The sequence below is a fragment of the Mirounga angustirostris genome, unplaced genomic scaffold, assembly GCF_029215605.1.
Source record: "Mirounga angustirostris isolate CCGP_5_RB_7025 unplaced genomic scaffold, mMirAng1.0.hap1 SCAF_2, whole genome shotgun sequence".
NCBI lineage: Eukaryota > Metazoa > Chordata > Mammalia > Carnivora > Phocidae > Mirounga > Mirounga angustirostris.
The window spans coordinates 88,194,344-88,219,582 of record NW_026991710.1 but is presented as its reverse complement, the minus strand read 5'-3'; the positions used below and the strand labels follow the sequence as shown (position 1 = coordinate 88,219,582).

General features: G+C 40.9%; 1 protein-coding gene across 1 annotated transcript in view; it reads left to right on the top strand.

The window, feature by feature from the left end:
- Positions 1-25,239, top strand: part of PAPSS1 (3'-phosphoadenosine 5'-phosphosulfate synthase 1) — a 99,239-nt gene that overhangs the window by 35,389 nt on the left and 38,611 nt on the right. The window contains exons 6-9 of the mRNA XM_045880622.3: positions 6,992-7,105; positions 9,642-9,753; positions 11,411-11,616; positions 19,095-19,230. Coding sequence (XP_045736578.1) covers positions 6,992-7,105; positions 9,642-9,753; positions 11,411-11,616; positions 19,095-19,230 — 568 coding nt within the window. The remainder of the gene's footprint in view (positions 1-6,991; positions 7,106-9,641; positions 9,754-11,410; positions 11,617-19,094; positions 19,231-25,239) is intronic.

Genomic DNA, 25,239 nt, shown 5'->3' with positions numbered 1-25,239 from the left:
TTAACTTGGTGTGTTTTGACATAAGGACATAGGCTTCTTGCTGCTGGTTTTAATCTAAAGTGATATTTTAAATACTGTTTTTAAATCTACTAAGAACTTGAGATTTACTAGTGCTATAAATTATTTAAAGGTTTGTCTTTTTATGAAATGGTGCTCTAAATGGATTTTATACTGCACATAAAAACCTGACTTCGCAGCTCAGTTTTAAAGTGTTGCCAGAATGTCGTTTGGTGTTCATGCTTTGGATGCACGTAGTTTAGATAATAGAAATTTAATAGTTACATAAAATATGAATGAGCTCTAGCCTTCAAATCTGGTGAGCAGATTTGGCTCAGGAAAAAAGTGCAGAAAAATACTTAAAGGCAAAACTTAGAATGTGAAATCATCGTGTTTATTAACATGTTCATAGTTCTTTAGGAAGATTCAAAAGGGAAGACAAGAACATTATTATTTTCAGGTAGTGAATGTTTGTTCCATCTGTGGGTTTCCAGATAAAAACTAACAACTGTCCTTTTGAACAAAGATTACAGATAACAGTATATGTTAGCTCTTAGGTTGTGTTTCATCAGTCAAGCAAAAAAAATTTTTGAGTACCTACGTAACATTTTAGAATTAATATTTACACATTCATAATATCTAAATATTTCTTGACCTCCGTGATTAATGGTAGCATGTGAATTGTTTACTGGCCCCCGACTCAGGAGCCCCCCTGTATTCCTTTCACCCATAAATGCTGGGTGACTGCAGTGCTCTCAAGATTGGTGGTGAGGGGTTTAGGTATATAAACACTTGCTCCAGGCCTGGCTTGTGGTCTATTTTTGCTTTAAAGGAAATTCTGTGAAATAAAAGGTTTTATATGTACATGTTGAAGAAGAACACATTGTTTTCTAATAGCTGACTGTGTCTCTGGAAATCTTAATGAATCCCAAATAAAATGGACCGCTCATGTGGCTGGGACTTCACATTATGTTGTCCAGATATCTTGTCTCACTTTGAGGTGGTTTTGCTCCTTTTAGATGCTTAATAGTGGTTTTGGGAACTGAAAGATTTGTTGGTAGAATGTGCTAGAAACTGGCTGTGTGTACATTTAAAAAGTTCTTTTTTTGTATTCCTGATAGAGAGTTCTCTTCTCTCTACACTAGAATCTATATAGAACTCCTTCCCTTTGAGCAAATGTTCTGTGTGCCTCTTGATTCATGCTGTTATGTCCCTTGATGTATTTTTTTTTTTTAGAAGAGAAACAGTAGCAACCTCTTGAACTTTAGTTTTGACTTTAGTTAGGCATCAGAAGAATTTTGTATTTAAGTTTTGAGGCTAAAATTCATTTAAAAATATTGCTGGATTTGAATTTTGAAAAGGGAACAATTGTGTGTAATGCTTATAATGAAAAAATTATTTTGACTCAAAATAAAAAAATTCACCCTTTCTTGAAAGGGAAGTGATTATAGCCTCTACGTTCATGCATATAAAGCAGCACATTAACTAAAAATGTCTTCATCCCAGATGGGTTCATGGCTTATATGAGTGCACAAAACAGAAAAATATTTTGGTTGAACTCATGGTATAGATAATATTCTTTCTTGTTCAAACTGGTCCTCTTGGAGACACAGATTTGCTCACAAATTATTTGTGTATTTGTTTTCTTAACTTAAGATATGGTTGGAAGGAAGAGATGATATATAGAAACATTTGTTAGTTCTCCGTTCTTACTTCGAACATGTCTTCAGGGGGAGTAGGTTGACATACCTGGGTGTACACTCCAATGTGGTTCTGGAGAGGGGTGATTCCAGGGTAGAGACAAGGAGCACAGCCCCAGCCATGTGCCTGGAGCATCATAGTGGGCCGTGGTCCCTGCTGCTGTCGATCAGTATTTGTGAGCTGAATCTAGTGGTGCCGGCTTAGGAAACCCGCTAAAAATGCCCTGTTGTATCCAAGAAAGATCAAAAGATTAGTCTGTCAGATGCTCTCCTCTGGCCCTCCGAAACTGTTGACAACGATCAGCGGTAAATGTAGTGGAAGAGGAGAATAGTCAACCCCTACAACATAAAAAAGATCTCTTATCCTTACAGTAACGTAGGCTCCAGGGATGGCAAAGAAAACTTTATGTAGAATTGTTGGGTGTCAGTGAAATTCTTATCTTCCCTGGAGTCCCTCTTTCATTTGTTACCCGGCTTTGGATTCTGGATTTTGAAGTTCTGAGGGGTCCAACATAGTGGAAATGGAGGTTTTCAATGTATTTACAATGATGAGGTTTGAAAAGTTGTTTGAAAATCGCTCGCTTACCCTTCCTAGAAATGTGTAGGCCTAATTGCAATATTGAGTATCTTTACTTTTTGTCAGCCTCCCTGGTGGTCTAGTGGTTAGGATTCGGCGCTCTCTTTACTTTTTGTCTAGAACCTTATCAACACACAAAGATCACATACCAACAACCCTGGGAATTGTAAATGTTTAATAGAATCATGAAGATAAACTAAGGACAATTTGTGTGACAAAATGTGTCATAGCTTGTTTTCATGGGAGAAACAGTAATGGTTATTTTTTATTTTTTTGGAGGAGAATAGTATTGGGACCTCAGTTGGAATCCCAGCTCTAACATTTATCAATTAACTACGTGACCTTGGAAAAAAATACCGAATTTCTCTGGCTTCAGTTCTCTTGTATGTGCGATGGGAAGTAATAATAGTGCCTGTCTTAGAATTTTACTGAGGATTCTCTGAGTTAATATATGTAGAGTGCTTAGAACAGCTCCTGGAATGTGGCACATGTGCTGTATTGAGTATTTATTGTGTGTTAAGTGCATTGGAAGACAGAATAGCAGGGATTCAGGGCCAGTTATTAACCTCTTCTGAGCCTCAATTTCCAAATCTGTTCAAGGAAAATACTTCTATCTTCCTAGGTAGGATTGTATGAAGATTAAATGAATTCGTTCCTAGGAAGCCCTTGGGACAACGCTGGTTTTGTCATTAAGCATCCAGCTAATGTTAGTCCCTGCAGTTCAGGAATTTTAATTTCCTGAATTTCACAACAGACCTGTAACGTATGTGCATATATATCTGTTTTAATCAGCTGAGAAAGAGATCGGTTCAGAGATGTGGTAACCTGATCAAGGTTGCAGTGGTAGAGTTTGAACTCAAATCTTAGGTGTAAACATCAGAAATAACTAACCTATAGACACCTGTTGCTTTCTCTTGCCCTGTTTTAGTTGAAGATGTGCCCCTAATGTTTTGTGATTAATGATTTTAAGTCTGTTTTGTGGAACTTTATCACACTCTTCCTCATGAAAGTCCTAATAATGTCTGACTTTTTGTGTAATTTAACTTTAGCCTTTGTTCCAAGTGTGGAGGATTTCAGTTCTTTATTTTACAGCTGGAAAGATGGGTATGTCTCAAGATGTCTTTGAGCGCTTTACATATCCAAGAAGCTAATTGAACAGATAGGGTGCGTTCAGTTCTCTTAATGCATGTCCTATTGTTCTTGTAGGAAGAGTTGATTCTGAATTTTTATTTTCAAGTCGATGAAATAATAGGTTTTGTACGGACTCTTGAAACCCCTGTAATGGGAAGGGAATATATAGAAATGACAATGATAACCATATGTGGGATGATTTGTTTTTCTCAATTCAAAATTCTCTTTACTCCTCTAATTTAAAATAAGTGTATTAACAACCATTCCTGGAATTGTTCCTTGTTATTGCACAGAATGGACTACCTTAAGCTATTTCTTTTGCTAGATTATAAGAAGAGTCTTTTTTTCTTTCCAGTTTTATTGAGATAAAAGTGACATACAAAGAAAACAAGGGACTTTTCTATATGTGATTTCCTCTTCAGGTACACAGTGAAATCAAGCATTGTGTATAAATTGTGTATATATATTTACCACTTCTTTGAGTCTGTTGGCAAATTGAAGACATGACCTCTTTAGCCTGGCGTTACTAGAAATAATGTGCCTCGGGGTGCCTGGGTAGTTTAGTCGGTTGAGCGTCTCACTCTTGGTTTAGGTTCAGTTCATGATCTCAGGGTCCTGAGATCAAGCCTTGCGTTGGGCTCTGCGTTCAGCAGGGAGAGGAAACGAAAAAGGGAGTAATCTACCTCATTAATACAAAGTTGTATAGTATTTATATCTACAGGAAGAGGAAATAGAGGCAGCTGGTGGAAGGGGTCATTCTTCCTTCACCATTGTCTTGAATACCCTCATGTAGTATTTGCCCTGTAAACACAATGGATACCCTTCAGTTGCGGGTGCCTGCTGGAAGCTTCACTGCAGAAAGCAGGGAAGGTATATGAAGTGCCGTGCATGGTTTATGTTTTAGACACTCCCTTTTCCACTTTCCTCCTCCTGTGAGCAGTGGAATGCTCGAGGGACAAAGGGGGCCCCCAGAAAGTACCCTTCATGTCTGTACACCAGAACAATTAGCTAAACTTAGTATTGTAGCAAGCAGTGTTTCTTTCCTGTATTTAAGTTTTATTAGTTCTTTTCTCTTTTCCTTCATGTTTACTCTCTTTATTCTTGGGTTTATCATGATCAGAAGCCTTGAATTTACCAATGGGAGCAGACTGATTTTGACACATGATTTAACTGATGCCGAACTGTGTCTCTTTTGTTCCAATTTGGAGGAGAAATGTGGGAGAATCAATCTTTCTAGATTTTCAGAACCCATAGGGGCTGCTTGAGTAGTGGCACCAGGCCCTTCATGAGATCATCTAGCTTTGATACACATATATTACTGCTTTTCCCCTCTAATATGAAGTAATTAATATAAGTCCAAATAGAAGTTGGAAGTTTCTTCTCACACTTGGGAAAATAGCAAGGTGTGTCTTCGAAAATCTGGTTCTTCCATTGATACTCATTTTGAATTGCTTTTGTTGTTGTTTTGCATTTTTTTTTAAAGATTTTATTATTTGACAGAGAGAGACATAGCGAGAGAGGGAACACAAGCAGGGGGAGTGGGAGAGGGAGAAGCAGGCTTCCCGTGGAGCAGGGCGCCCGATGCGGGGCTCAATCCTAGGACCCTGGGATCATGACCTGAGCTGAAGGCAGACACTTAATGACTGAGCCGCCCAGGTGCCCCTGTTTTGCATTTTTTTAATGGACTATTTTTTAGAACAGTTTTAGGTTCACAGCACAACTGAGTGGAAAGTAGAGTGAGTTCCCATATACCCCCTGCTCCCCTCCCCCACAAGCACAGCCTTTCTTATCAACACCCGTCACCGGAGTGGTACATTTGTTACAGTGGATACACCTACTATGTCACATTGTCACCCCAAAATCATAGGTTACCGTAGGGTTGTACTTCTGTGGGTTTTGACGGATGTATAATGACATTTACCACTGTCGTAGTATTATATCGTTTCACTGCCCTAAAAATCCCCTCTTCCCTTTATTTCCCTGCAGCCCATCCTCGCCCGTAACTCCTGGCAACACTGATGTTTTTATTGTCTCCATAGTTTTTCCTTTTCCAGAACGTCGTATAGTTGAATCATACAGTAGGTAGCCTTTTCAGATTGGCTTCTTTTACTTAGTAATATGCATTTAAGGTTCTTCCATGTCTTTTCATGGCTTGATAAATTTATTCCTTTTTAAAAGTGCATTCATTGTCTGGATGTACCAGTTTATCCCTTCATCTACTGAAGGACATCTGGGTTGTTTCCAAGTCTTGGCAATTATGAATAAGGCTGCTTTAAATATCTGTGCAGGTTTTTGTGCGGACATAGGTTTCAGCTCATTTGGGTAAATACCAAGGAACACAATTGCTGGATCGTATGGTGTGTGTTTAGTTTTGTAAGAAACTGCCAAACTGTCTTCCAAAATGTCTGTGCCATTTGCATTCCCATCAGCAGTGCGTGCGAGTTCCTGTTGCTCCACATCCTCACCTACATTTGGCATTGTCAGTATTTTGGATTTTAGCCATTCTAATAGGTGTGTCGTGGTATCTTGTTTTAATTTGCATTTCCCTGATGACATAATGTGGAGTATCATTTCATATGCTTATCGGTCATTTGTATATCTTCTTTGGTAAGGTTTCTGTTCAGGTCTTTGGCCCATTTTTTAAAAAAATCGGGCTGTTTGTTTTCTTATTGCTGAGTTAAGAGTTCTTCATGTGTTTTAGAGAACAGTCCTTTTTCAGATATGCCTTTTGCAAATACTTTCTCCCAGTCTGTGGCTTATCTATTCATTCCCTTGAGAATAACTTATTTTGATTAACAAAGTATTGCTTAGATGAGCCCTTAATCATTGCCAATTTTGTGTCCTTATAAAGGTGACCTAATAGATTTGGCTTAAAAAAAAGTTGAAGCAGTTAAACACATTATTCCTCGGGGTCTGACAAGTGTGAGCAAGCCTTGTAAAGATCACCTAAGGAGCTGTGTTGTGGTAATCAGAAATACATTCTTTCTTGTGTGTTCTTAGAGATAAGCACTGTCCCAGTGTTGTGTAAATGAGCACTCGGAGGTCAGATAAAAACTTCTAGACTGCATTTCACATAGGATCAAAAAGTGCTGTTTCTCAAACCACAGCAGTGGGAGTAAAGTTGACACATTCAGGAGTACCATGTGGCATGACTGAGAAGGTGGTGTTAGTGACAGTAGGGATAAAGACGCATACGAAAGCTGAACTAAAAGGGTTTTGTGACGTGTTAAAGATGAAAATGATTATATTTAGAGTGATTTTGTTTGTTCCCAAATTCTTTTTATTGGAGGTCATCTGTTCTTTGCAGTTGCTTGATTTTGACATATGTGGCACATTCTCGGAATTTATTCTTTGTTACTAGGTTATGGGACATGATGCTTAAGGACTTCTTGTACGTGGGATATTATGTGTTGAGAGTAGACCAACCGACATTAGGAAAGTTGACTGGGGAGGCACAGCATTCAGAGCCCTCTTTTATACTTCGTTTTTGAAGTCTCATTTTAAAATGTTAAATTTTTTCATTAAGACATCCTTTGGAGAACTTTAAATTGTTGAATCACTTAATTGTACTTTTTTTGTTGTATAGGATATTGTACCTGTGGATGCCTCTTATGAAGTAAAAGAATTATATGTGCCAGAAAATAAACTCCATCTGGCAAAAACAGATGCAGAGACATTACCAGCATTGCAGATTAATAAAGTAAGTGCTTTGTTGCTTTTCATACCAAGTGACTTAGCCTTATATATAGTCATTATCTGTAAATTTTGTTTGATAACTATGTTTGATGGTGTGGGTGGTGGGTGGTAGGGGGGATAGTTGTAGTTTATGTCACAATTTTCAGGGATGGGAAATGTATTTAATTTGTGAAGCCATATTTCCAAAATGTCATGGCTTTGATTTAGTTTCAGTCATAATATTTACCTTTTTTTTTTTTTAAGTGGGGAGGGGAGGGAGAGGGAGAGCGAGAATCCTCAAGCAGGCTCCATGTCCAGCGTGTAGCCCGATGCCTGGCTCCATCTCACGACTCAGATCCTGACCTGACCCGAAATCAAGAGTTGGAAGCTTACCTGACTGAGACACCCAGATGCCCCAATAATTTTGAAATAGCAAAGACCAAAGATTGTGTAAAGTTTTCGGCTTATCAGAAAGAATGGGTTCTTAATGCTTCAAAATACTATAAATATAATAATTAAAATGAACATTTTTTCTCCTCCAAACAAGTTTCATAATCCTTTGCCAAAACGCTGAATTTCTTTCTTATTTTGGTAAGAGTAATTCTGTGTATGTCTTAGCTCTAGTATCATTGAGTGCCACCTCCAGAGGCCCCGCACCCCCCCCCCAAAAAACTACTGAGCTAAACTGGATATGGTGACAATGGAAACTATAATTTATCATTTTCAAATATTAGGGGATTTTAAACTGTATCATTTAGATGTACTTTAAAAATGCGGAGATTAAGGGCTAAGAACCTGGATCAGAAGTTGAATTTCCCAGCCTTTATTTTGGTTAGTAAAAATCCAGAACACCCAGGGAAGCGCCAAAATCTTAAAGTGGAAAAAAAAAAAACCAAAACAATGCCCACCAACAAACTTCTGGGCTTAGAGAAAGCCTCTTTAAGTAGTTATTCAAATCCCCCACGAGGAGTAGACTACTTGATGCACTCTGTGTGATTGGGTCTCTGACCAGAAGCTAAGACATGCTGGGGGAGCAGAGAGGGAGGGTTGGAGAGCAGAGCCACTCAGGAAGGTGATTGTTGCAAAGGAACAGATGTTGTTGCCGACATACTTTGCATGGAATGAACACACACACAGGGAGAGAGAGACTGTGAGAATGAGAATGAACGAATATGAATCCAGGTCAGTTAGACTCTACAACCCGGAAACACAGTAGCTCCTTTAATATAGTGGTTTGTTCTTTGCATGGCAGGATGGAAAGTAATTAATTGCAAAATCCGTCTTAAGTCAGTAGAGTATTAGCCTGGTGTGCCATCACCAAGACGTTAGACCGGATGGGGTACGTTCTGGTCCTCTCACCGTTCTGGGGGTTGGAAAGTCTAAGATCCGGTTGCTGGCTGACGTGGTCGCTGGTGAGCCTGTCTTCCTGGCTTGCTGACAGCCCTCACTGCCTGTGTCCTCACCGTCCTCACCGTCCTCGCCGAGTGGAGAGAGCGAGCCCTGGTGGCATCTCTTCCTCTACCTGTGAGGGCACCGGACCTGTTGGAGAAGGGCCCCAGCTTTAGGACTTCGTTTAACCGTATCCCGTCCCCGTGGGCCACGTCTCCAAATAGAGTCACACTGGGGACTAGGTCTTCAACATCGGACTTTGAGGGGGACACAGACATTTGGTTTGTAACACATACCATCTAGAATTGGATGTTGGTGGAGACAAATAATGGCCCCTGTCCGCGGTTTAGGAATAACTGATGAGAGGAAAGCTTGAAAGTAAGTGACACAATTGGGTCTGTGCAGATGATCTTTCCTGTGACTTGAAGGAGGTGGGGAATACCTGTTACTTGATTGTAAAGTGGGACACATTGACCAACATACTTTGGGAACAAAGAGTAAGCTACATCTTACTGCACACCGGTTGGCCAGTTGCTTTATCCTTTCTCATCTGAGAGCCACGGCTGTGTGCACGCGCGCACGCACACACACACACACATACATGCGCACACACTCGGTTAAACGAGCATGTCCAGCTTACGTTAACGATACATAGTCCATCAGTTCCTCAACGTTCTGGTAGGAGATGCTAGAAATCTTAAAGAGCAAGGAAGCACTTGTTTTGATAAATATTTTTATGTAAAGTTAGTTTAAGGCAGCAGTTATCAAAGTCTAATTTCCAGACCATCACTGTTCAGATTTTCTGGGAACCTATTAAAAATACAAATTCTTGGGCCCCACAGCAAAGTGATTGAAATAGAATCTCGGGAGGTAGAACAATCTTTATTTTAATAAAGGCCTTCTGAGGGTTTCTTATAACATATTAAAGCTTGAGAACCACTAGTGGAGGAGATGCTGTCCTTATTAGAAATGCTTTGAAGCCTAATGTTATTTACATTTGTTAGGAGAAATGCACATTTTCCTAGTGCCCTTAATCTTTATTAGATTTGTATAATCTATAATCATTCTTGAGGTGTTTGTTTCCATTGCTTTCAAAATTAAACTCCTAAGGGTTATTATTGCTTTTGTTCCTAAGCATATGAAGTAGAAAACTTTCCTGTCTCGTTTACTAGGTGGATATGCAGTGGGTGCAGGTCTTGGCAGAAGGGTGGGCAACCCCACTGAATGGCTTTATGAGAGAGAGGGAGTATCTGCAGTGCCTTCATTTTGATTGTCTTCTGGATGGTAAGACCCCTTACTTCTATAGTATACATCGAGCATGGAAGAGAAATGACACAGATTTATCACTATTTATAAAAAATAGTGGTGATGTCTAATGGAGGTAGCATTTTAAGACTAAGTTATATCAGTACTAAATACTTTAAGCAAACTGTGAGATCTTTTCTTTCCCCTGCTTCGTTTTCCTGAATGTCATTTATTGAGAGAGAGAAGAAAAACCTGGGGTTGGGGCTGAAAATGGATTTAAAAAGCAAATATAGTTTCCCTATGCTATATCCACCTGAGCACCGTGGAAAGTCTGTCTCTGAAAAGTGCACATTTATACTGAATTTTGCTCTATTGAAATCCATGCTTGAGTGTTCTAATAAGGAATCAGGGAGTCCAAGTTAAGGAGTCCTGAAATAGATGGTTAAAGGGATGGTTCTTCTTCCTCTTTTAAAACACTAAAAAAAGAACAGTTTGCCAAAGAAATTGTACATTGTAATGACAATTCAGCTATCTGAAACTTTATATACTGTTGAAATTAATTTATTACATTAAAGAAAATATTTTTAAATGTCACAGAGCCCTACTAAATTGCTACCATGTTCTTCTGTGTTGTGACTTCTTTTAATTAAGGAGTGAGGTTGATACTAGAAATTATAACTCCTAGTCATTTTTCTCAAACTTTATCACATAAAAGTGTTAAATACTGCTCTTTGATTTTTCTTCTTTGGAACCAGTGGTAAAGTCTTTGTGGACTGCCTCCTTAGTAATGATTTAGTCTGGGTTTGGTGCAAATCTACCTGTTAATTTTCCCTTTTAAACTGTACCTAGTGGTGGTAACTTTAAAGCAGCCAAGCAGTTATCGTTGATTTTGTTGACATCTTTTGTAAGAGGCATGCCATGATTTCCAAAAGAATATGCTTTTACTAGGTGTGTAAATAAGATCCACATATGAACTTGAGAGTGCATTTTATTTTTCTAACCTGGGCACAATGAACAAAAAAGAAAACGTTTAGAGCTTGAAAGGTTGGAAACTGAGAATGTGCTTTTTGTCTCACTGACCATACATTTTGGTTGAAATAGAGGCACTGATGACTTCCTTTGTTTCTTGGCCAGTAATTGCTGACATTGGTTCAATTCTGATTAAAAACCAAGAAATAAAAATACGTTTTGGGTGTTTTTGTCTTCCTATCTCAAGGAAACCCAAGTATCCCAAGTATACTCAAGTATACTTAACTTGCCACTCAAAATATAGTTATCAGAAAGGTTTCAATTTTCCTGGAAAGGCCCTGAAGCATTGTTCTTTGTCTTATTCATATATTGGAGGTGCTCATTGTATTTTGGGTGACATTAGGCGTAACCAGCTGAGTCTTCCTTGTTAAACAGTTTCTTCTGTGATTTTTATGCCCATTTTTTTTCTCCCCAAAGACAGTTTCATGAATTATTGTGAGAAGTATATTTCTACACAGTGTTGCTGCTCTTAATGTTTGCTGTTTTTTTTTTTTTTTTTTTTTTTAACCTCTGGAGTTGTTTGTTCTCTCTCCTGATTTTCTGTGCCAGATACTGTCATTGGACTCATAAATCTATTATTTGAAGAGTGTCCGCTGGAGTGTAAGGTGGATATGAGGCCTGTTGAGTAATCCAAGCTGTGTGCTTTATGTTCTTTTGTGCCCTGCAGGGGGTGTCATTAACTTGTCAGTGCCTATAGTTCTGCCGGCTACTCACGAAGATAAAGAGAGGCTGGACGGCTGTACAGCATTTGCTCTGATGTACGAGGGCCGCCGTGTGGCTATTCTTCGCAACCCGGAGTTTTTTGAGCACCGGAAGGAGGAGCGCTGTGCCAGACAATGGGGAACAACATGCAAGAACCACCCCTACATCAAGGTTCTGAGCAAACCTTGCTGCATTTTATCTCGATGTGCCAATAATGTTTGTGCCGAAGTGTGGGCATTCATTACCTGTATGTTGACGATTCCACTGGAATTGTTAATATTTGGCAGAATGGACACTGGATCTTAGATTAGTGTGATGAACACATGATCTTGTCATTTTGGTCCGGATAATATTTGTTCAGTAAATCTTTTTTAGAGGTAAAAAGGGGGTGGCTGAGGGAGAGGGAGAGAAAATCCCAAGCAGGCTCCACGCCCAGCACGGAGTCCAACGTGGGGCTTGATCTCACTACCCTGAGATCATGACTTGAGCTGAAATCAAGAGCTGGATGCTTAACTGATTGAGCCACCCAGGTGCCCCTAGTAAATCTTTTTTAAACATCTTCTGTACATTAGGCACTGAGTTAGGTGCTGGCTCTGGGAATATAGGACTGATGTAACGGTGGGCACAGTCTTTGTATGGTTGGAGCTTACTGTCTGGTGGGGAGCAGACATCATGTACTTACAGGTAGGCTGTGAGGGCAGGGTGCTTTGGGAGCCTATGGCAGGGTGATTTTGTCTTGTCTGGGCCTTTAATTGAATGCTGTGTGTCTGGTATGAAAGCAGTGAAATCCAATTTGTCTTTCCAAAGGGCCTCATATATCTTACGTGTTGTATGTGAAATGTCATCACTGAAGTAAAATTTCTGTCACTTGTTTTAAAGTGTACTTTGAGCTTTAAAAGAAATTGAAATTTTAGTAGCTTTATCTAGAAAATATTTACGACATCTGTTTAGATCATGTCAATATGCTAAATCTCATCTCATAAAGGATAAAAAGTGATAAACTTTTTAAAATAGGGAGATATATTGTTTTAGAAAATAAGGAATTTGAATTAGTGATAGTGTCAGACATTCTTTCGACGTTAAAATTCTACAGTTATTAATAACAAATAGTAGTTTACAAAACACGCTTATGTAAATTCCTTGAACCACAAAGCAAACCTATAAGGATGGGTGGCATTTCCATCCCACATATGGAGAAATTACAGGGGATAAATGTCTTAACCAAATTATACAGCTAAAGGGTGGGATGAGGGTTTGATTTGCACTTAGGACTTCGGGCTTCAAAGCCATCTTCGATAATCTGTAGCAGAGAGCAGTTATTGGTGTATGTGCTACTTTTATTTAGAGTAATCTGCAAAACTTCTTAGGATAGTTAGTACTTGGTATGCAACCTTGAGGAGCCAGTAGGATTTTGATAGGAGGAACTGTGAGAAACGGAATTTCAGTTTTAGGGAGCAGGAGGAGCAAAGACTCCATGCCTTTGAGAGATGACTGGTTGGTAAGCAGGAGAGAGGACCTTGAGAAGACAGAGGGGCTTAGCGTTCTACCCTGAGATATTAAAATCTTGTTTAGTCATAATAGGGGTTTACATGTATTTATGCTTTGTGCTTTTCCAACCACATTTCTGTCGTTTGGTCCTTAGTGATCCTTGGAGGTAGAATCCTGAGGAGTCTTAGGCTGGGTTCAACTTGCCCAGAGCTACAGAGGCACCTGTTAGGAGTCAGGGTTAGACTCTGTCTTAGGTCTTTTGTGCCTTGCTAGGAGTGGAGAGGTCACAGGCAGCCTTGGAGCAGGAGTGAGTCACAAACCAAGTGGCGCTTTAGGAAGCTTGGCCTGGTGGTCTTGTGCAGGATGTCCCCAGCCCACCTCCACTTGCACTGGTACTGGCCACGCTCTCCAGGTCTCCAGCCTAGGCGGTCACGGCCTGTAGTCTGCTTCCTCCATGTCCACTGCAGTCCTGGCTGTAGTCTGCTTCCTCCATGTCCATTGCAGTCTGTACTCCTCAGAACAGCCAGAGCGAGCCTTTATTTTTTTTATTTTTTATTTTTTCCTTTTGATCATGGAGTTATTTAATATATACCCCCCCATATATATCCAAAAAGGACAATTTTTGTTTGTTTTCTGAATATGTTTTCTTTCTTTCTTTCTTTCTTTTTTTTTTTTTTTTTTACCAAATTAGCTTTATTTTTAATTAACATATCATGTATTATTTGTTTCAGGGGTACAGGTATGTGATTCATCAGTCTTACACAGTTCACAGTGCTCACCATAGTACATACCCCTCCTCAGTGTCCATCACGCAGCCACCCCATCCCTCCCACCCCCCTCCACTCCAGCAACCCTCAGTTTGTTTCCTGAGATTAAGAGTCTCTTATGGTTTGTCTCCCTCCCTGGTTTCGTCTTTTTACATTTTTCCCTCCCTTCCCCTATGATCCTGTGTCTTGTTTCTCAAATTCTTCATATCTGTGAGATCATATGATACTTGTCTTTCTCTGATTGACTTATTTCACTTAGCATAATACCCTCTAGTTCTATCCACATCGTTGCAAATGGCAAGATTTTGGGTTTTTTGATGGCTGCATAATATTCCATTGTGTATATATACACATCTTCTTTATCCATTCATCTTTCGATGGATATCTAGGCTCTTTCCATAGTTTGGCTATTGTGGACATTGCTGCTATAAACATTGAGGTGCATATGCTACTTCAGATCACTACATTTATATCTTTGGGGTAAATACCCAGTAGTGCAATTGCTGGGTCGTAGGGTAGCTCTATTTTCAACTTTTTGAGGAACCTCCATACTGTTTTCCAGAGTGGCTGCACCAGTTTGCATTCCCACCAACAGTGTAGGAGGGTTCCCCCTTTCTTGGCATCCTCGCCAACATCTGTCGTTTCCTGACTGACTAATTTTAGCCATTCCAACTGGTGTGAGGTGGTATCTCACTGAGATTTTGATTTGTATTTCCCTGATGCTGAGTGATGTTGAGCACTTTTTCATGTGTCTGTTGGCCATTTGGATGTCTTCTTTGCAGAAATGTCTGTTTATGTGTTCTGCCCATTTCTTGATTTTATTTTTTTTTCTTTGGGTGTTGAGTTTGATAAGTTCTTTATAGGTTTTGGATACTAGCCCTTAATATGATATGTCATTTGCAAATTTCTTCTCCCATTCTGTCAGTTGTCTTTTGGTTTTGTTGACTGTTTCCTTTGCTCTGCAGAAGCTTTTTATCTTGATGAAGTCCCAATAGTTCATTTTGCCCTTGCTTCCCATGCCTTTGGCGATGTGTCTAGGAAGAGGTTGCTGCGGCTGAGGTCGAAGAGGTTTTGCTGCCTGTGTTCTCCTCAAGGATTTTGATGGATTCCTGCCTCACATTTAGGTCTTTCATCCATTTTGAGTTTATCTTGTGTGTGGTGTAAGGAAATGGTTCAGTTTCATTCTTTGGTATGTGGCTGTCCAATTTTCCCAACAGCATTTGTTGAAGAGACTTTTTTCCATTGGACATTCTTTCCTGCTTTGTCGAAGATTAGTTGGCCATAAAGTTGGAGGTCCATTTCTGGGCTCTCTGTTCGATTCCATTGATCTATATGTCTGTTTTTGTGCCAGTCCCATACTGTCTTGATGATGACAGCTTTGTAATAGAGCTTGAAGTCCAGAATTGTGATGCCACCAGCTTTGCTTTTCTTTTTCAACATTCTTCTGGCTATTCGGGGTCTTTTCTGGTTCCATACAAATTTTAGGATTATTTGTTCCATTTCTGTGAAAATGGATGGTATTTTGATAGTGATTGCATTAAATGTGTAGATTGCTCTAGGTAGCATAGACATTTTCACAATATTTGTTCTTCCAATCCATGAGCATGGAACCGTTTTCCATTTCTTTGTGTCTTCCTCAATTTCTTTCACGAGTATTCTATAGTTTTCTGAGTATAGATTCAAGCCTCTTTGGTTAGATTTGTTCCTAGGTATCTTACGGTTTTGGGTGCAATTATAAATGGGATTGACTCCTTAATTTCTCTTTCTTCTATCTTGGTGTATAGAAATGCAACTGATTTCTGTGCATTGATTTTATATCAATTTACTGCCACTTTACTGAATTCCTGTATGAGTTCTAGCAGTTTTGGGGTGGAGTCTTTTGGGTTTTCCACATAAAGTATCATATCATCTGCAAAAAGTGAGAGTTTCACTTCTTTGCCAATTTGGGTGCCGTTCTTTTTGTTGTCTGCTGAGGCTAGGACTTCTAGTACTATGTTGAATAACAGTGGTGATAGTGGACATCCCTGCTGTGTTCCTGACCTTAAGGGAAAAGCTCTCAGTTTTCCCCCATTGAGAATGATATTCACTGTGGGTTTTTCATAGATGGCTTTTATGATATTGAGGTATCTTCTATCCCTATACTGTGAAGAGTTTTAATCAAGAAAGGATGCTGTACTTTGTCAAATGTTTTTTCTGCATCTATTGAGAGGATCATATGGTTCTTGTTCTTTCTCTTGTTAATGTATTGTATCACATTGATTTGTGGTTGTTGAACCAACCTTGCAGCCCAGGAATAAATCCCACTTGGGCGTGGTGAATAATCCTTAAATGTTGGGTCCTATTGGCTAGTATTTTGGTGAGAATTTTTGCATCCATGTTCATCAGGGGTATTGGTCTGTAATTCTCCTTTTTGATGGGGTCTTTGTCTGGTTTTGGGATCAAGGTAATGCTGGCCTCATAAAATGAGTTTGGAAGTTTTTCTTCCATTTCTATTCTTTGAAACAGCTTCAGAAGAATAGGTATTAATTCTTCTTTCAATGTTTGGTAGAATTCCCCTGGGAAGCCATCTGGCCCTGGGCTCTTGTTTTTGGGGAGATTTTTGATTCCTGCTTCAATTTCCTTGCTGGTTATGCGTCTGTTCAGGTTTTCTTTTTCTTCCTGGTTTAGTTTTGGTAGTTTATACGTCTCTAGGAATGCATCCATTTCTTCTAGATTGTCTAATTTGCTGGCATACAGTTGCTCATAATATGTTCTTTTTTTTTTTAAAGATTTTATTTATTTGAGAGAGAGAATGAGAGAGAGCATGAGAGGGAAGAGGGTCAGAGGGAGAAGCAGACTCCCCGCTGAGCAGGGAGCCTGATGCAGGACTCAATCCAGGGACTCCAGGATCATGACCTGAGCCGAAGGCAGTCGCTTAACCAACTGAGCCACCCAGGCGCCCGCTCATAATATGTTCTTATAATTGTATTTCTTTGGTGTTGGTTGTGATCTCTCTTTCATTATGATTTTATTTATTTGGGTCCTTTCTCTCTTCTTTTTGATAAGTCTGGCCAGGGGTTTATCAGTCTTATTAATTCTTGCAGAGAACCAGCTCATAGTTTCGTTGATCTCGTCTACTGTTCTTTTGGTTTCTATTTCATTGATTTCTGCTCTGGTCTTTATTATTTCTCTTCTGCTGGGTATAGGCTTTATTTGCTGTTCTTTCTCCAGCTCCTTTAGGTGTAGGGTTAGGTTGTGTATTTGAGACCTTTCTCCTTTCTTGAGAAAGGCTTGTATTGCTATATACTTTCCTCTTAGAACTGCCTTTGCTGCATCCCAAAAATTTTGAACAGTTGTGTTTTCATTTTCATTTGTTTCCATGAATTTTTTTAATTCTTCTTTGATTTCCTGGTTGACCCATTCATTCTTTAGTAGGATGTTCCTTAGCCTCCATGTATTTGAGTTCTTGCCAACTTTCCTCTTGTGATTAAGTTTGAGTTTCAAAGCATTTTGGTCTGAAAATATGCAGGGAATAATCCCAATCTTTTGGTACCAGGTTGAGACCTGATTTGTGACCCAGGATGTGGTCTCTTCTGGAGAATGTTCCATGGGCACTAGAGAAGAATGTGTATTCTGTCGCTTTGGGATAGAATGTTCTGAATATATCGGTGAAGTCCATCTGGTCCAGTGTGTCCTTTAGAGCCCTTATGTCCTTGTTGATCTTTTGCTTAGATGATCTGTCCATTTCAGTGAGGGGGGTGTTCAAGTCCTCTACTATTTTTGTATTATTGTCGATGTGTTTCTTTGATTTTGTTATTAGTTGGCTTATATAATTGGCTGCTCCCATGTTAGGGGCATAAATATTTAAAATTGTCAGATCTTCTTGTTGGATAAACCCTTTAAGTATAGTGTCCTTCCTCATTAGAGCGAGCCTTTAAAAATCTGTATCTGAACATATCACACCACCTTTTGAAATTCTCCAATGGTTGCACCTTGTAATTAGAATAAAACCCATGTGCCTGTGAGGCCCAGTGGGGTCCGGCCCTGGCCTTACTCGTGGTCTCTCTCGCTCTATCTCTACTCCTCCCCCTGCTCTGACTTTCCTGGCCTTGGGCCACATTCGCCTTCTTTCCACTCCTCAAGGACTTAAAGCTCCAGGACTTCGTTTCTGCTTCGGACTCTGTACTTGCGCTGCCCCTCTGCCTGAACTATTTGATCTCCATGGCTGGTTCCTTTTAGTCATCTCGGATTCAATGCGACCCTCCTCAGAGAGACCTTCACTGACTCCGTTCTCTGAAATGTCATTGAGTCTAATCCCTGGGAGCTGTGCTCCATTGCCCTGGTTGTTTTCTCTGTAACACTCTTCATTAGCCAACACTTGTGTGGTTTCTGCTCGGTCTGTCCCACTAGAATGCAAGCTCTGTTCGAGTGAGGCCTCTCTCTGTCCTGTTTGCTGCTGCATTCCGCAGTGCCTAGCTCACGTACCAGCGCACGTACCAGTTACTCGATGAATACTGAATGAATGAATGGTTTGATGGATGGGGAAGGACTTCCTAGCGAACAAGGCCAGGTAGGAAGGGACCATAGCAGTCTAGGTGCATTATTAGCCCATAAACTGAAGCGAGGGGGTGGGGGAGGAAGGGTGAGCTTTAGCTGTGCTGTGGAAATGGACAGGTCCCAGAGGTAGCATCCCTCCTCACAGATGGCAGGGAAAGAGCATGAGTGAAGCTGTGAGAAATTTGAGGTGGTGTGGAGATGGGAAGGTATGTGTTTGTGTCCAGCTCTATCATCATTACTTGGATTGCTCAAAAGTTTAGGATTGGAGAACACAGAGGCTGGGGTGACCCAGGGTTACAAATGTTTCTGTTCATCAGCATGCAACAACAGTGAAGAGAATGTTTTTGTTACTTAACAAGTCATAATTACTCATTTTGGTTTTGTTGGCCTTTCATATGTAAATATCATAGTTGTGTCACAGAGCCCTCTGAGAAGTTATATAATACATTGTGATTTTATTTTTTATTTTATTTTTTAAACTTAAGATCTTTTTTTTTTTTTTTTAAGATTTTATTTATTTATTTGACAAGAGACACAGCGAGAGGGAACACAAGCAGGGGGAGTGGTAGAGGGAGAAGCAGGCTCCCTGCTGAGCACGGAGCCCGGTGCGGGGCTTGATCCCAGGACCCTGGGATCATGACCTGAGCCCAAGGCAGACACTTAACGACTGAGCCTCTCAGGCACCCCTACATTCTAATTTTAAAGCGTCTCTAATCCCAATTCAGTTGATACAGCAAACAGATTTACCATTGGCCTTAAGATGAAGGTAACTTGCAACTATATGTAGCTCGTGTGAGAAATGTTCTTACTTATTTTGATCTTGGTTTCTGTTTAAAAAATTTCTTTCTTTTCTATTAGATGGTTATGGAACAAGGAGATTGGCTGATTGGAGGAGATCTTCAAGTCTTGGACCGAATTTACTGGAATGATGGTCTTGATCAGTATCGTTTCACTCCTACTGAGCTAAAGCAGAAGTTTAAAGATATGAATGCTGGTAAGACATGGATCTCATTATCTAACATGGGACTACTTGAAGTCTCTGCCTGATGGGGAATTTCCAGAAGAATTTTTCCACTGCTTACTAAAGTGTAAAAGAGAATGTTTAGTAAAGATAAATGCAGGATGAAATATGTTGGAGAGGTAGTCTATCTAAACCTGCCTGGGTAGTTTTGTTATATTGGTGCAATTTGATCTAATGTTATTTTGTATACTGTATGGGAGATGGTTGCCAATAACAAATTGACCTTTTATTTGTGTATTATTTATTTATTTTTTTAAAGATTTTATTTATTTATTTGAGAGAGAGAATGAGAGACAGAGAGCACGAGAGGGAAGGGGGTCAGAGGGAGAAGCAGAGCCCCCGCTGAGCAGGGAGCCCGATGCGGGACTCGATCCCGGGACTCCAGGATCATGACCTGAGCCGAAGGCAGTTGCTCAACCAACTGAGCCACCCAGGCGCCCTTATTTGTGTATTATAAAACTTATATGCTAAAGCTGAATAGAACTGGCTGTTCATTCAGCAAATGTTTGTTATGCATCTTTATGCCAGGGTGCCAAGTGTTGGGGATCTATAAGTAAGTAAGACAGGAGCCTGTGGTGTAGAAGAGAAGGACTTTAAACGGATAACAGGAAAAGTTGTTGAAGAGTAGGTTAGTAGTGGTTTCAGAGTTCTGGATTAGCATGAAATGGAGTAGTAGGAGAAGAGTCTGTAGATGCTGTTCTTTATAAAGTACTCCAGGACAGGGATTTTTATACCTCACAGCTTGCGATTAGCAGGTCTTTTACACAGAGGTAGGTGAATGATGTGTTTATTCTGGTGCACCCATACTCACAAATCCAAGCTCCCATGTCAGACACCCACATTACTTTAGAGCTTGGGAGGCTTTTTTAAGATCTGAAGAATTTGAAAGATCCACTACAGAAGAGGTTAAGCCCTAAACCTTGGTGCTGCTTTTTAAAAATATTTTCTGTGTAGAAAGGGAGTGGGCAGGGCTGAGAAAAGTTAATGTGGTGGCTTTTTAAGGAGCTAGCTGGCTACCCAGCCATATTTGTTAATCAGACGCCCTCTTTCGAGTGGCTACAGAAGCTGGGCAAGAGCACTTATTTCAGGAGTTGCGTCTAGCTTCTATGAACTCTGGTCCCTGCTTCACTTCCTAGAAGTCATGTGGTTGTGAAGAAATTACTCTCTTCTCCAAGTCTCACTTCCTTCGTTGTAAAGATGAGGACAGTAGTAGTACTTAATGCATAAGATTTTATTTTATTTATTTTTTTGAAAGATTTTATTTGTTTATTTGACAGAGCGAGAGAGCACAAGCAGTGGGGATAGTAGAGGGAGAGGGAGAAGCAGGCTCCCTGCCAAGCAGGGAGCCCGATGCAGGGCTCGATCCCAGGACCCTGGGATCATGACCCGAGCCGAAGGCAGACGCTTAACCATCTGAGCCGCCCAGGCGCCCCTGCATAACATTTTATTTTAAAAAGCAAAATGAGGGGCGCCCGGGTGGTTTAGTCGGTTAAGCATCTGTCTCTTGATTTCAGCTCATGATCTCAGGGTGGTGAGATTGAGCCCCATGTTGGGCTCTGTGCTGAGTATGGAGCCTGCTTAGGATTCTCTTCTCTCCCTCTCTCTCTTTGCTCCTTCCACCCCCATACTCACTGTCTTTCTCTCTCTCTGAAAAAAAAAAAAAGAAAAAAGAAAAAAGTGAAATGAGATCATTGTGTAAGGCACTGTAGATAGTACCTGGCCCGTGGTAAGAGGTTAACGTGTCATAATTTCTGAGTCTGAAGCTAGGCTGACCTGTATTTGTGTAAAGGTTAAAGAAAGAATATCTGTTTATTCTTAAACTCTCCTGTACTTTACTGATATTTGAAATGAGAGCTTAAAATAGATCAGGAACTGGAGGCCACAAACTGTTCAGAGCTGTGCAGTTCCCACTCAGCCCGCCTGCTCGGCCCGCCTGTTTCATTCACAATTTCTGCTTGGCCCCTATACAGTGTCTGAGCATAGGACCCCAGGCCTCCTGCCCCTCCTTAACTTCACTATCTCTGGATTTGAAGCATGGCTTAAACTACTTGTGCAGGAGTTTCTCTGAATGCTACACTTGATGCCTGCCCATACTATAGTGTTTGCTTCTTTTTTGCTAACATGTTTTGGGCCCGGTCATAGGGGAATATATCGTGATTGCTCTAAGTCAGTGAGGGCACCTCATTCACTGAAAAGAGAATTTAAGGGTCCTTGTGTAAGTCTCTTCTGCCATTGAGATGGAAGAGCGAGGGGCTTCTAGAAAAGGGTTTTCTTCTTTTTTTTTTTTTTAAAGATTTTATTTATGAGAGTGAGAGAGAGCGCGCTTGTGCGTGAGTGGGAAAGGGGCATAAGGAAAAGCAGACTTGCCTTTGAACGCAGAGCTGCCACCATGGGGCTCGATCCCAGGACCCGGAGACCGAAGGCAGATGCTTAACTGACTGAGCCACCCAGGCGCCCCAAGAGTTTTCTTCTTGATGAGAAACTGGCTTAGGACAAAAAGTCGTCTTTCCCTGTCTTTTCTCTTCCTGCTTCAGATGCTGTCAGGGAAGGGACAGTGTTTCGGGCTCTGGTAACTATTTTCTGTCTGTGAGAATCCATGAGAATCTTAGACTGTCTGAGTTTCTGATCCAGTCCTATTGTCCTCTGTATCCAGATTTCTAATTCAAAGACTTAATGTATGTTTGAATTATTTAAGATACTTCTAGTTGGATCTTCTTTCATTTGCAACCAGAATTATCTGAAGGTTTAGTACATACAGGCTTTTGCTTTTTTTTTCTGGTGAACAAGAATATGTTTAATGGAAGATGTGCTGAGCCCACCTCATTTACTTTAATTTTTTGCCAAAATTTGAATTCATAACTGTAATTCATGTTAGTAAATTAGTTGTTGGCACTGGTGAGGGGTCTTATCAAGGAATTATTCATAATTGGAGTCTTCAGTATTACATCTGTTTTTCACTCTTCTTTCGGAGCCAGACATTTTAAATCATTTAGAGAACTTGTTGCATAATGAGTGATTGCAACTTTGTTTAAAGTAGCTGAGAGCCAGTTATCCTTACATCAGACAACAAAGATTGTGGGTATTATTTTGTTTACTTTTCCATTTTGGACTAAGGCAAATAAGCAACAGACCCAGGAGTTTCCTTTGTAGTTCTTGTTCCCTCTTAAATTTGGGAGCCGTTAACAAGTCCTCTGCTGGGTGTCTGTGTCACGTACATAGTGCAAGGAGAGAAAACGGAATCTTTATTTTTTTCTTTTACCAGGGGTTTCTTTTCCCACCTCTTCCTCTTCTCCCCTCATCTTTGAAGAAGAATTTTGATATCGCACGTGGGCTGTTGTCTTGTGTTCATTAGTGTGATCGCTTTTGCTGTTCTGAGACCGTTCTGTAGCTGGAAGGTTCGAGTGGTCTTTGATAGCCACATCAGTGATTGGAAGGTGATGCTGTTCCAGAGGGCAGGTTCTTTGAATCACTGATGGTTGACCACTGTCCTGGAAAGGAAGAACGGATCTCACTTAAGCCAAGTAAGAGCCAGTTAGTGTTTATTGCACACAGAGTATTGCTCTCTTGCCGGATTACCAAGGGAGAAGTTGACCTAACTTCTTTCAGGCTAGTACTGGTATCACAGTGTTGAAGAAATCTTTGAGAAGGCTTTGTAGAGTTGTTGAACTTACAAACACATTTTATTTTTTATTTTATTTATTTTTTAAAGATTTTATTTATTAGAGAGAGAACACAAGCAAGGGGAATGGCAGGCAGAGGGAGAAGCAGGCTCCCCGCTGAGCAGGGAGCCCAATGTGGGCTCCATCCCAGGACCGTGGGATCATGACCTGAGCTGAAGGCAGACGCTTAACCGCCTGAGCCACCCAGGCGCCCCCAGACTAGTACTCTTACACCCCAAAGTATGGCAGCAATAAATTGTTTTCCATTCTCAAGCTTAGAAAAGCTTTCAAATTGTAGTAAAAAAAAAAAAAGTTGAATATAAAGCTTTTTGTCAGCTGGGCTCTGTGCTTGCTTATTCTCCATTCCCTTTCCTGTCTGTTCTGTCTTGTGTCTGTGTGTTGGGGTTGGGGGTAGGTTCCCTGGGGGGGGGGGGTGGACTGTATTCTGCCTCCATCGGGTGGGAAACATTAGCAGGTAACCAAAGAATACAGAAAGTTTGGGGGAGCTCTTGCCCCAGTAGCATCCTGCTTCAGCACTGTGATTCTGGCCATGCCTCCATGCCCCTACAGCCAGCTTCCAGTCACTGCCCCTCCTCACGGCTTCAGAAATACTGTCTCCTTCCAGTGCCCTCAGGAGTGGTAACAGGATGCAAAGCTGCTAGTCCCCAGAGGTCTCAGCAGTCCTTTTGGGTTCCCTTAACCCTGACCAGCACTCTTGAAATACTCGCTTTGTTAACTTATGTTGAGAGCCTCATCTGAGTATGCCTTGACCAGACTGATGGAGGCTCCCCACATTTTGGATTACAGTATCTCCAGCTCACTGCCATTTATGGTCAAGAAAGTCTAGTGCCTTCAGAGACTTTCTGCTTCTGCCTCAGCCTTCTCATGTATCATTCCCAGCTTTACCTAAAATATCCTTCTAATGTCTCCATCCATTCATTAAAATGTAGTTTGTTGGGATCGCCTGGGTGGTTCAGTCGGTTAAGCGTCTGACTCTTGATTTTGGCTCAGGTCCTGCATGAATCCAGGGGACTCTGCTCATCCTCTTCCCACCACCAGGAACAACTCATGGTTGCCATTTCCTTCCGCTGTCCCAAATCAGCACATGCTCAGGAGAACCACCTTCTGTTCTTCTTCCCCTCCCATCTTCTGGAAAGAAAGAGATCAGACCATACTGGTTTCCGTAGTGTGTTGGCTGCTGGACTGGAGGGAAAGGGATAGAACCTGCTATCCCTGGGCTATCCCTTTCCTTAGACATGAAGTATAGAAGGGATAGGTTTTGGGGGTTAGACCTGCGTTTGGCTTGAGTAATGGTGAAGGTGGAAGGATTGAGGGAATGGGGACAGTAATGGGCAGTATATATTGAAATGCTTTCAGTCATAAGTTGCTCTAACTGATGAATTGGACCGTCTGGATTAGAGATGCAGCTAACAGAAGCCATCTGTGTGTGCACAGTAATTGAATCCAGGTGAACGGGTAAGTTTCCAGAGTGAGTCCATGAGGAACTTCATAGGACCTAGCAAATGAACCTATTGCTCCAAGAGGGACCACAAGATGTCAGAAACAGGTGATTGACCCAAAATGGCCAAGCAGAGTATAAAATGTCATACATATATGATTACAAGTGTGTAAAAACAAATATATGAGGAGAAAACTAGGAGATTGAGCAAAACAACCAGAAAAAGCTATATGAGGATGGTGCATTTATGGGTGATCCCCACCCCCTCCCAAATGTCTTCAGTGTTTCATAGTTTTTACTTAAAAGGATAAAGAAAAGGCTGGTGTCACAGTTAGCAGGCCCTGAGGCTATGAAGATGTGGGGTTGGGTGCATTGTCAGAGGCAGTGGGGAGGACAGGCAGGTGTCTCTTGGATTTGGCAGGGGTCTCATACTCATGAATTAACAGCAGGAAGGAATTGGTTGAGTGAATCCAGTCCTGTTCTTCCATCACTTGATCCTTCACCCTGTCACCAAACTTATCTTCTGAAAACAAAGATGCAGTCCTGTGCTGTTCGAGTTGAAGGACATATTTGCTTTTATCACACATTTATTCTCTGATTAGTGGATGCTTGCTTCTCTTCTCTGACTGGATTGTAAGCTCCTGGGCCCAGGACCAGTTTCACCGTTGTTACCTTAGGATGGCATATCTAGCACGGAATTTCCATTCTGTCCCAAACTGGTTTCTTCCCTGCCCCTGCCTGCTCTGGGGGCTGCATGGAGTCTGGGTGGAAGAGGTGATGAAGTTTGACGCAGGGATACAGGGATAGTAGAGCCCGTGTGGCTGAGATGCAGGGACAGGGTGATTCACTGCTCACGGAGGTTGA